This window comes from Salvelinus sp. IW2-2015, linkage group LG8 (genome assembly GCF_002910315.2).
Source record: "Salvelinus sp. IW2-2015 linkage group LG8, ASM291031v2, whole genome shotgun sequence".
NCBI lineage: Eukaryota > Metazoa > Chordata > Actinopteri > Salmoniformes > Salmonidae > Salvelinus > Salvelinus sp. IW2-2015.
In genome coordinates this window covers 30,154,949-30,168,213 of record NC_036848.1, presented here as the reverse complement: position 1 = coordinate 30,168,213, position 13,265 = coordinate 30,154,949, and the positions used below count along the sequence as shown (strand labels likewise).

Below are 13,265 nucleotides of genomic sequence, written 5' to 3'. Positions count from 1 at the left end.
TAATGCATGGCTATCTCTTGAACTCAATAGAGCTGTCTGGATCAAGTGCCATTCTGTGACTGGCCAATACGGCAGAAAATGTGGGTATCGTGACAACAGGATTCTGCACTGCAGTACAGCTGCTCTCAGCCTCCCTCTCTCCTCGGTCTGTCCCAGACTCACAGCCTGCCCTCTCACACCCCCGTCGTCATACATCTCTCCTCCACTGCTCACTCTCCCTCTTCTTTCTTCCTTTCCATCTATTCCTCTCATCGTTRTCTTCAKTTTCTCCATCTCTATTTTAACCAGMATGGATGCATTCTCTATCCTCTCTCCCATTCTCTTTTTTCCACAGTCCCCCATCCTTTCCCGCTATCCCTCCTCTGTAGCAGGCAGGCAAGGCAATGTTGTCAGCAGTCTTTCCAGTTGGTGTTGATGTGCCATTAAGGGGTGCATCAATCACAGCCTCGCCCGTGACCAGACCATCTGATAAAGATCAAGGCCCATCTTAAGGCTAAGTTCATCTTTACAACCTTTGTAGGACCTAGGCTTGGGCGGTATCCAGATTTTCATTATTGTCATACCATCCTACTTTCATACTGGGATTTACGGCATAGCACACAAGGGGGCGCTAAAATGCAAGAAAAGACTACAACCAGACTACAAAATTAGCACAAACGAATAGCGAAATCACGTAGCTAAATGTTAACGCTAAAACTAAACTTATGATTTCCATATGTGCATTTTTGTGGAACCCGTTTCATTTCAATAATAATGTTGTTTTCGTTTCATGTGGTTAATCATACAAATCTGAATGAAAAATATCAAAAAGTTTAAAGTGAACTAATGCAAGATCACCAGCCATGTGGACACATTGATACACTGATCCATTCTGCCCTACCAGGCAAAAAGGCAGTAACTGCTAATTTGGTTGAAAATTAGTTAGCCCTTTTTTGCTAGATTAAATACATGCTTAATCATGTTGACAAGTATCCTGCCTCCTTTGTATTGTGTTTTGTAAAAAATGGGGGTCATGTTAGCAGTAACTGCATACATTTACTGTGTAACCAAGGTAAATAAAAACTARTTCTCAGTTCCACACTATGAGCAGTTACTGAATTTTTGCTTGGTAGGGCAGCATTCCACACGCTAAAGAAATTAGCGCGTGGAACTCATAGCCTATAGYCCAATGTAGCAGTAGGACAATAACTTCCATTGGGCTTTCACACTGAGGATTGGTGATTATCGAATGGGAGATTGAGACATCACAAATGTTTTGGGGGGGTATTCTCACTTAACTTCTTATGGATGAAGGGCAGTATTGAGTAGCTTGGATGAATAAGGTGCCCAGAGTAAACTGCCTGCTACTTAGGCCCAGAAGCTAAGATATGCATATTATTAGTAGATTTGGATAGAAAACACTCTGAAGTTTCTAAAACTGTTTGAATGATGTCTGTGAGTTAAGATCAAATTCATGTTTTCAATGACAGCCTAGGAACAGTGGGTTAATAACTGCCTTGTTCGGGGGCAGAACGACAGATTTTTACCTTGTCAGCTCGGGGATTCAATCTTGCAACCTTTTGGTTACTAGTCCAACGCTCTAACCACTAGGCTATCTGCCGCCCCATTAATATGGCATATCCAGAAACTATCATTTCGAAAACAAAAACCGTTCCGTATTTTATCGAACAGGTGGCAATCCTAAGTCTAAATATTGCTCTTACATTGCACTACCTTCAATGTTATTCTGGAAAATTAATTACGGTCTTTGTTAGGAAGAAATGGTCTTCACAACAGTTCGCAACGAGCCAGGTGGCCCAAACTGCTGCATATACCCTGACTCTGCTTGCACTGAACGCAAGAGAAGTTACAGAATTCCGCTAGTTAATATTGCCTACTAACATGCATTTATTTGAACTAAATGTGCAGGTTAAAAAATATATACTTCTGTATTGATTTTAAGAAAGGCATTGATGTTCATGGTTAGGTACATTTGTGCAGCGATTGTGCTTTTTTCACGAATATGCTTTTCAAAGTTGAAGTAGGCTGTGATTTGATGGTAAATTAACAGGCGCCGCTTTGATTATATGCAATGCAGGACAAGCTAGTTAACCTAGTAATATCATCAACCATTACTAACCGTGCTTCTACACCTGCATTGCTTGCTGGTTGGGGTTTTAGGCTGGGTTTCTGTACAGCACTTTGAGATATCAGCTGATGTAAGAAGGGCTATATAAATAAATTTGATTTGAACCATGTGTAGTTAACTAGTGCTTATGTGAAGATTGATTGTTTTTWATAAGCAAAGTTTAATGCTAGCTAGCAACTTACCGTGGCTCCTTGCAGCCACAAGGTCCTTTAGATTGCTCCACTCGCGTAACAGGTGGTCAGCCTGCCACACAGTCTCCTTGTGGATTGCAATGTAATCGGCGCCCACCGATTGATATGAAAACTTGAAATCGGCTATAATTAAAATCGGTCAACCTCTAATACATAGGCATGGATTCACTGGTCACTTTAATAAATGGAACACTAGCCACTTTAAATAATGTTTACATACTGCTTTACTCATCTCATATGTATATACTGTATTCTATTCTACTGTATTGTAGTCAATGCCACTCGGACATTGCTCGTCCTAATATTTATCTTTCTTAATTTAATTATTTTACTTTCAGATGTGTATTGTTGTGAATTCGTAGATACTACTGCACTGTTGGAGCTAGGAACACAAGCGTTTCGCTACACGCGCAATAACATCTGCTAAATATATGTGTATGTGACCAATAAAATGTGATGTGATTTGATTAGATTATACTCTGATGCGCTCTGCYGAGACTGGRAGGACAGTGTGCAAAACATTGCATCCGGAGGACACTGATCAATTCRGATCGGAGTAGCCTAATTTTTGAAAGTGATTTTTGTTTACTTGTCTATTCGGACAACTTAAATCTATTTTTATTTTTTACTTGCAAGCGGACAAGCATTAATGTCGAGCCCTGAAGCAATTCTAGCTGTTATATCTTTAGATTCCCCCTTTAAGATTCAAACAAAGATTTTCATCTCTGTCACATATGGAACTGCTATCAGGATCGCTGTTTAGAATGGTGTTGTCCCGCAAATTGTATTTTGTCAAATGTTTCAAAATGACGTTTTATTGGCTGCTTCATTACATGTGTTGCATGTTCTATTAGACGCATTACCACAATCTAAATGTGATTTATTACCCTAATCTAAAATGTGATCTCTGTCATTGTGAGCACCGTGGGTGGACAACCTAATGGGTTATGCACCAAATGCATATGGGTACGGTAAATTTCACAAATGGCCGGTAAATTAAAATCTTCCCGTCACGTTGTCTGGCTCCATTTTCTTAACGGAAACCCTGACACACACGCACAAATGACAAGCACAAACCCATTCATGCTGATGCGTTTTAGCTCACACGCTATAGTTCAATGTGGAAGTGGAATTGGACAAGAGTGAGCGAGGCCTAAGCATGTTGATTGGTCTTCTTCCGGGATGACATCAGTGCTTGGCTGGGCCAGAGTGAGAGAAGGGCTGCTCTGTGTTGGCGAGGGGGCATGGTGCAGTGAGGGTGAAAGGGGGCTAGGCAGCAGAAGTGCAACAGTGGCGACTAAAATCAGACAAACGTCAAAAGGAGTGGCGAGCAGCAGGCTGGTGGAAAGATCCCGTGAACTGACCAACAAGACTCACTGTAATGCTCGGACTGAAAAACAGAGAGAGACGGAGGGCTTGACTGTGAAATGCAAGACATGATGGGAAGAAAGCAAATGAGCTCAGAAGTGCCAGATAGATCAAATGTCATATGCTAGATAAACATGTGTAGACTAACAGTGAAATGCTTACTTTACAGGCCCTTCACGACAATGCAGAGAAAAAAGGAGATAATAGAAAAACAACACAAAGAATAAATACACAATGAGAAACTTGGCTATATACACACACACACACACGAGGTACCAGTACCTACCTAGTCATGTGCAGGGGTACAAGGTAATTAAAGTAGATATGTACATATAAGTAGGGATAAAGTGACTAGGCAACAGGATAGATAATAAACAGTAACYGGAGCGTATGTGATGAGTCAAAAGAGTTAGTGCAAAAGCTGTTCAGTGTCCTGTTGGTTCCAAACTTCTTGCATCGGTACAGCTTGCTGTGCGGTAGCAGAGAGAACAGTCTGAATTGGTGGCTTGAGTACGTTACAATTTAGGGCCTTCCTCTGACACCACCTGGTATAGAGGTACTGGATGGTAGCGAGCATAGCCCCAGTTATGTACTGGGCCGTACGCACTACCCTCTGTAGCGTCTTGCTGGTCAGAAGCCAAGCAGTTGCCATACCAAGAGGTGATGCAGCCAGCCAAGATGCTCTCAATGGTGCAGCTGTGGAACCTTTTGCGAATCTGAGGGCCCAATCTTTTCAGACTCCTGAGTGGGAAGAGGCTTTGTCATGCCCTCTTCATGACTGTGTTTGTGTGTGGACCATGATAATTCCTTAGTGATGTGGACACCGAGGAACTTGAAGCTCTCYACCTGCTCCACTACAGCCTCGTCGATGTGGATGGGGTGTMCTCGGCCCTCTGTTTCCTGTAGTKCACGATCAGCTCCTTTCTCCTACTTACATTGAGAGAGGTTGTTGTCCTGGCACCACACTGCCAGGTCTCTGACCTCCWCCCTGTAGGCTGTCTCATCGTRGTTGGTGATCAGGRCTACCACCTTTGTGTCATAGGCAAACTTAACGATGGTATTGGAATCGTGCACGGCCACSCAGTCATGGGTGAACAGGAAGTAAGGGTGGGGAGTAAGCATGCACCCCAGAGGGGCCCTGTGTTGAGGGTCAGCATGGCGGATGGGTTGTTGCCTACCATCACCACCTGGGGGTGGCCCGCCAGGAAGTGCAGAAGCCAGTTGCAGAGAGCAATGCTTAATTCCAGAGTCCTTAGCTTAGTGATGAGCTTGGAGGGCACTATGGGTTTTGAATGCTGAGCTGTAGAAAATATTATGGATATACTGACAAGATACAGGTGTCTCTGCCCTAACAATGGGAGTCATTGTCCACAAAAAGACACAACTAGCTCTCGCCTATCCTTTCTTTGGATTGGTGTATACAYCTCATTATTATAATCCTTTTRGTAATCCTTTTTGAATATTCGATGAGGATTGTTGACGTCAACCGTCAATATTCAATGGAAAGAGATGCTATGCTACTAATCTCATGCCACGAATATGCATAACCATCGAGACAACTCCAATATAAAGAGTTTTTTTCTCAAAGTTGACAGATTTTCCYCCAAGTTGGGCCTTGCTCTTCCTCGTCAGCTATAGTCAATGAACAGCATTCTCACCTAGATGTTCCTTTTGTCCAGATGGGAAAGGGCAGTGTGGAGTGCAATAGAGATTGCGTCATCTGTAGATCTGTTGAGGTGGTATGCGAATTGGAGTGGTTCTAGGGTGTCTGGGATGATGGTGTTGATATGAGCCATGACCAGCCTTTCAAAGCATTTCATGGCTACATGTGTGAGTGCTACGYGACGATAGTCTGGTTACCTGGGCGTTCTTGAACACAGGGACTATGGTGGTCTGCTTGAAACATGTAGGTATTACAGACGGTCAGGGAGAGGTTGAATATGTRAGTGAAGACACTTMCCAGCTGGTCAGCACATTTCTGTGTACCCGTCCTGGTCATCTGTGTATATTAATCTGTTTAAAAGGTTTTACTAACATCGGCTACGAAGAGTGTGATCACAGTCGTCCAGAACAGCWGATGCTCTCATGCATGGTACAGTGTTGATAGACWCAAAGCGAGCATAGAAGGTATTTAGCTCATCTGATAGGCTTGRTTCACTGGACAGCTCGCAGCTGGGTTTCCCTTTATAAATCGGAGATAGTTTGCAAGCCCTCCCACATGCGACGAGAGTCAGAGCTGGTGTAGTAGGATTGGATCTTGGTKCTGTATTGACGCTTTGCCTGTTTGATGYTTCGTCTGAGGGCYTAGCGTGATTTCTTATAAGAGTCCGGATGTGTGTCCAGCTCCTTGAYAGCGGKAGCTCTAGCCTTTAACTCAGTGTGGCTGTTGCCTGTAATCTATGGSTTCTGGTTGGGAAATGGAGCCATTAACAAAAACGTTATCCTTAGGCTATATTTCAGAGCTAGTATATCAAATGACAGACGCCCTTTGATATAAACATTACATTTTTATTCCAGTCAGAACGCTGCAGCATGTTTAAAAGGGATACTGTGATATTTTGAGATTCAGGAAGTTTAATTACCCAGTGTCAGAGAAACTCATGGATACAATTTTTATGTCTCTGGGTGCAATTTTTAGAGTATTTAAGTTAGCATATTGTGAGCTTAGCACAATTGCTGAAAGTCTCCCAGTACAGTAGCCAGCAGCCTTTCAAAAGTAAGGAAATAGACCTAACTACTCCAAAGCTGGGTGGTTGGTCATTTATAGTCTTAAAAAGCTAGTAATCCATTTTATAAATGTTAATTTTACTGATAATCATGAGAAACGAGAWCTATCCACTTCCTCATTGTGTCCATGAATTATGAAGAAGCATAAATATGCAACAGTGTGTGTGTGAGGCTGTGTGTGCAAGCCACTCCTCCTACCATTGCGCTAGGACACACACACACACTCTCTCTAAAACCCAGCAGGGACTGGGCATGTGGACAATGACCTGCAGTCTCCAGAACTAGTCTCTCTCAAGAGGTAACATAAATTAGAAAATAACCTTGAGCCCCTCATCTCAACCAGCAGCCTGGAGATCATATGTATTCTGAACACACTCGCTGTAGCCTATATATGAGCATGAAAAATGGCTGCTGGTTACAATGTGCATGAATTATTGATGTACTGCTGCTATACAGCTTGTTAGGCGCTACGATTTCCTCAACAATCAGATAACTCAAAGACCCATCTGCAAAGAGGAGTGGCTGGTCCAAGGTGGCGAGGGGACTTCACACGSTGTGCTCGAAACAACTGCTTCTTCTTCAAATGGAGTTTAGGAGGTAGGCACAGTATCAAAAGAGAAAACAGACTAGGTTGAGACATGGAACAGGTTTGAAATAGAACGATACGGGGAGGTAATACCTGCATTTTCCTGATTAAAAAAAACTATCCTTTTTATTTTGTGTTTCAAAACGTTTTGCTACAGTGTGCTGTACAGCACAACCTGGATGGTTGCCAACYGTATGTCACCTCATCTCTCTGGGTCTGTTCATCTTAGGGCAGAAACGAGGTGTTTATAAAGCAGACCGATGAGCAATTCAACTGCTCGTTAGGAGGTCCTCCCCAGATGATTGACCTGTTAGTTCTCCTCCTCCATCCATGCAACATTCACTCCATTTATCCTAATTGAGGTATCCAGGGAGCAGGGGCAACTGCATGTGGGGGGGTGAGAAAGGAGTCAGAGTAAGAAAGGAAGGCATAAAGAGAAAGAGGGCGAGAAAGAAATTGACAGAAAGAGGGGGCGAAGAAAGGAGCAAAAGACGCTAGTGTTTGAACTGATGATAAATCTTTGTTTTTGGTTACCTTTTACCTTACCATTACTGGATACACTGTGTGTGTGTTCCTGTTAAGAAAGCTGAGCCCCCCCGAGAAGAAACTGTTACATTTCTTCAATGTTGAAACCATTAAGAAGGAAGCTAAACTGTACATTGAAACCTTCACTGCAGCCTCTCAGTGTAACTTGACAGATGAATTCAGAAAAAAKGCAAGGGTGGGATAAGTTGGTTGAAGTTGACCTAACCTTTGAAAATATATGCGAATGGAAATTTCACTGCCCACCCACGCTAACTCCAACAGGCATAGTCTCTAATCTAGCTAAATTTACAGCAGTTACACCATTTTTTTTTTTTTTAAGTATGTGGACTCCCATTCAAATTAGTGGATTCGGGTAATTTAGCCACACCCGTTGCTGACAGGTGTATAAAAATCGAGCACACAACCACGCAATCTCCATKGACAAACATTGGCAGTAGAATTGTCTTACTAAGAGCTCAGTGATGTTCAACGTGCCACCMTCATAGGATGCCACCTTTCCAACAAGCCAGTTCGTCAAATTTCTGCCATGCTAGAGCTGTCCCCGTCAACTGTAAGTGCTGTTATTGTGAAGCGGAAACATCTAGAAGCAACAATGGCTCAGCTGCGAAGTGGAAGGCCACACAAGCTCACAGAATGGGACCGCAGAGTGCTGAAGCGTGTAAAAAATWATCTYTCCTCGGTTGCAACACTCACTACCGAGTTCAAAACTGCCTCTGGAAGCAACGTCAGCACAAGAACTGTTTGTCAGGAGCTTCATGAAATGGGTTCCCATGGCCGAGCAGCCGCACACAAGCCTAATATCACCATGCACAATGCCAAGCATTGGCTGGAGTGTACAGCTCGCCGCCATTGGACTCTGGAGCAGTGGAAATGCCTTCTCTGGAGTGATGAATCACGCTTCACCATCTGACAGTCCGACAGACTAATCTGGGATTGGCAGGTGCCAGGAAAACGCTACTTGCCCCAACGCATAGTGCCAACTGTAAAGTTTAGAAGAGGAATAATGATCAAGGGCTGTTTCCATGGTTCAGGCTAGTCCCCTTAATGTTAATGTTACAGCATACAATGACATTCTAGACGATTCTGTGCTTCCAACTTTGTGGCAACAGTTTGGGGATGGCCCTTTCCTGTTTCYACATGACAATYCCCCCGTGCACAAAGCGAGGTCCATACAGAAATGGTTTGTTGAGATTGGTGTGGAAGAACTTGACTGACCTGCATAGAGCGCTGACCCCAACAAACACTTTTGGGATGAATTAATATGTTAATGAGCACTACCTGTATCCAATGGGAGCATGGGTTACATTAATATGCTATGGAAATACATGTAATGTTGATTTTACAACAGCTAGTTAGTAATATCCCCAGACWGTACTCCTGTCAAAACGGACATAAGATTATCAGTCGTATGTGGTGTCTGTCTGTACCATTGCGGTACTTATGCACCAACAGGACCCTACCCACAAGCCATAAGACTGCTAAATAATTAACCAAATAGCTACCCGGACTATCTACATTGATCCCCTTTTGCACCAACTCTTTTGACTCATCACATACGCTGCTGCTTCTGCTTATTATCTATCCTATTGCCTAGTCACTTCACCCCTACCTATATGTTCATATCTACCCAAATTAATTTGTACCCCTGCACATTAACTCGGTACTGGTACCCCGTGAACAAAACATTTCCTACACCTGCTCTTTCCATGACAAACCGACTAGGCGAATCCAGGTGAAAGCTATGATCTCTTATTGGATGTCCCTTGTTAAATCCACTTAAAATCAGTGTAGATGAAGGGGAGGAGACAGGTTAAAGAAGGATGTTTAAGCCTTGAGACATGGATTGTGTATGTGTGCCATTCAGATGGTGAATGGGGAAGACAAAAGTGCCTTTGAACAGGGTATGGTAGTTGTTGCCAGGCACGCTGGTTTGAGTGTGCACTGCAACGTGGAACTGCAATYCAGCTGGGTTTTTAACGCTCAATAGTTTCCTGTGTGTATCAAGAATAGTCCAACACCCAAAGGACATCCAGCCAACTTGACAACTGTGGGAAGCATTGGAGTCAACATGGGCCAGCATCCATGGGGATCGCTTTCGACACCTTGTAGAGTTTATGCACCAATGTATTGAGGCTGTTCTAAGGTGCAAAATGGAGTGCAACTCAATATTAGGAAGGTGTTCCTAGCATTTTGTACACTCAGTGTATATACCCAAGTTATCATTACTCATTATATATTTATTCCTTGTGTTACAATTTTTCTATGTTTCTCTGCATTGTCGAAAAAGGCCAGTAAGTAAGCATTTCATAGTTAGTTTACACCTGTTTACAAAACATGTGACAAATACAATTTTATTTGATGAGCGCTGATGGCGTACCACAAACGTAGATAGAGTTATTGCACATTTTGATAAGACAACCAAAGTACTGTGTTCWTGTTCTTCAGGAAGCATGGCATGATTTACTTATTTTCAATGTAACCACAAGATACTTTCCAGAGAGACCAGCAATGTAGCTAGCTGGGAATGTAATGACGTTACTCTTAAAAATGTAAATGAAAGGTTGCAAGATCGAATCCCCGAGCTGACAAGGTACAAAATCTGTCGTTCTGCCCCTGAACAAGGCAGTTAACCCACTGATCCTAGGCCATCATTGAAAATAAGAATTTGTTCATAACTGACTTGCCTAGTTAAATAAAGGTAAAAAATAAAAAAAATACATTTCTAGTTGTTAGCTCTATCAATCCCACTTTTTTCTGCTATTGTTCACAGGCTGTTGAWGCCATCTGATGAATTTCCAGCTCTAATCATCAATAACTCACGTATAGCTTGTCACTTATAGCTTGTCAATGACTCAAAATAAAAACTTGTGTGCTTGATCTTGTGTATTCTGAACTATGCAACTCCTATCTCCCAGATGTTCTCTTTCCAAATATACCAAGTTATTACATGTCAGAATCATGTAATTACACATGAATATCAGTTACTTTTGGGTATGTCTATTTAGACGGAAATCTACATTTTGCCATTACATTTAAGTTTTGAACGGGGACTGCTTAAACAGGATCGCGCACACATGGGCAGAGTTGACACTCAGATTTTGTGATGCAAYAGACGCAGGGGGTTTAGGTAGTGAGCTGAGCTAACTAACAGTCTCTCACACACACCCCTCAGTCAGTGTCAATTCTATCTGCTTACGCGGACTGCTGCAGTTTTAAACTTACAAGTGCCCAAGCCGAGAAAAAGACATGCATGAAAATGTGTGCCTAGCTAACGTTGAACAAGGTCTATCCGTGCAAGGCAAACAGTAGCATATATCACCAGTTAATCGGAAGAAACAAAACAGGGTATTTCACACACTGTACGAGTTGCCTCTTCGTGTGTGACTTGGTAACAATGACGATGTACGACAGCTAGCCAGAGAGACGTTGTAGGCACTGTTCTCTCGAGAAGCGGTCTGCATACATGTTCTGAGCTAGTTAGTAGTAGCTAACGTTAGCTAACTAACGTTTAAAATGTTTACCTTGCGTTTCCTGGTTTCGGCAGACCCACTCCACACAAAGCATTGGTAAATGACCCGTAGATTCTGTTTCCAGTTATCCACTTTGAACCCGTTCACATGGGGGCACCCGGCTGGACTCATGACAGTAACTACATTCGTTTTGTGTATTTTTAGCGATGAAACGTGCTCCGTCCTAGTACTGACGTTAAAGAATTTGCTAGCTAGTTACGTTTAACGTTAGTTAGCCAGTTATCCGCCGATTGTTCCGATTCGGCTAGCTTGAGAGGTAGCCACAGCTAAATCGGAGGTAAATGCAGTACACATCAAAGCAATCCTTGAGTAATCCCATTCCAGAATTTTGACATATTTTTCACCAATTAAATCCACATTTGGGTGGTATTGGTCGTTGGCCACACTTCGGAAGCTATATCCTTAGTTCCAGTTATTTTAGCTAGCTAATGTTCGGCAATGGAATTTCAACAGAACACCGCGAGCGTTGCTGCAAGCCCCACCTCATTCATTTCTCGATCGGCCAATGGAAAGGAGTGCCTGGTTTTGATTGGCGTGTGTGGGTATCGTTTCCGTATTATGTCCCGCCCCTATTTGTAAACTGATATTGTGATTGGCTCAATTATTTTTTACGAGCCTTATRCGCTCGTTAAACGAATCCCATTGGCTACACGAAGCGCTGGTACTGTACATTAGACTCAAATATTGTTATAACTAACCAAATTTTTCTATCTGTGTCACACTGTTCGAAACATATACAGAGGTTTTGTCGTTTGGGCGAAAGACCACCATGCTTCCTCTCCAGTGGTCCTCTTTCCTTGGTGGACACACTCTTTTCACGACATTTCGCACAGTGGGCGGCGCTATACATCAAGGTGGGCGTACAGTTCTGCTCGCATATGGGTGTACACAGGGCGYGAACTGAACCAAGCACTTGCTTAAATCCGGATCTAATCCGGATCGTGGAATCTATTTAACCCACTGCCTAACTACAGTATGGATGTTACTGTTTTATCAGGGAGTACAAAGATAAAGTAATGTCATTGTTGAATTCACATTGTTTGCTATTTCATGCAGCCACAGAATAGAAAGAAGCTAAACAAAGATTTTGTATTAGAATTTGTTTAAAGTTCAGAGATATCATTCACGCAAAGTAATGAGACAGGATGTGTAAGTATGCCTCCAGGATAATATGGTAAAGTTGGCCTCATGTATTCACCTTATTTAAGAACCTGGAAAACAAAACAATGTCTGAACTTTCTATTTTGTGGAGGACACCCGTTGTGGTATTCTTGCCGTTTTTGCGAACATTAGCTAGCTCAAAATGTCGTAAGATCTTTGTGTGGGAGCATCTCTTCTCCATGTCCCATGGGAACTCGGCAACCACATTTGGCAAGGAGAACGAGCAGGTGGCTTACACACTTCTAGAAATCAAATGTCCTGTTCTGAGTAAGAAGTGTGAGTCTCTGACTGAACTGTTCTCTGGCAAACTCACTGATGTGAAACTGGTGGATGGGGTTCCTCAGCTGCAACCTACTGGAGCCCATAGGTACTACTTGCAGTTGCAAATGGGCATGTTCTACACAGGACTGGAGCAATGCAAACTACTTTTCTGGGCTCCATCCAAACAAGTTGTTATTGATGTGCCATTTGATMTGAAGTTCTGTGCTGATGTTATTCCTAAACTGAAGGCATTCTATTTCACACATATGCTGCCTGTCACGGACGTGTGGAGAGACGGACCAAGGCACAGCGTGCTCTGAGTTCCACATATTTTATTAAGTGAAACTTTAAACAAAACAAATAAAGAAACAACGAAACGTAACATAAGTGGTGCAACTAGCACACACACAAACAATATCCCACAAAACACAGGTGGGAAAAAGGCTACCTAAATATGATCCCCAATTAGAGGCAACGATTACCAGCTGCCTCTAATTGGGAACCATACCAGGCACACCAACATAGAAATATGAAAACTAGAACACCCCCCTAGTCACACTCTGACCTCAACACCATAGAGAACCAAGGGCTCTCTATGGTCAGGGCGTGAGAGTACCCCCCCCCCCCAAAGGTGAGGACTCCGGCCACAAAAACCTGAAACCAGATGGGGAGGGTAGGGGGGTGACTAGTGTCGGTGGCGGCTCCGGTGTGAGAAGTAGCCCCCGCCCAGACCCCATATCCTGCCCTGGAGCTGGACTGGACGCCAT

At 43.0% G+C, this 13,265-nt stretch overlaps 1 protein-coding gene across 1 annotated transcript in view; it reads right to left on the bottom strand.

Moving 5' to 3' along the window:
• LOC111967711 (ubiquitin carboxyl-terminal hydrolase 22-like) overlaps window positions 1–11,556 on the bottom strand; it is a 35,585-nt gene extending 24,029 nt beyond the window's left edge. Inside the window, 1 exon segment of the mRNA XM_023992994.2 lies at window positions 11,068–11,556. Within this exon segment, the coding sequence (XP_023848762.1) occupies window positions 11,068–11,187 (120 nt within the window). The 5' untranslated portion in view covers window positions 11,188–11,556.
• Window positions 11,557–13,265: the final 1,709 nt, after the last annotated feature.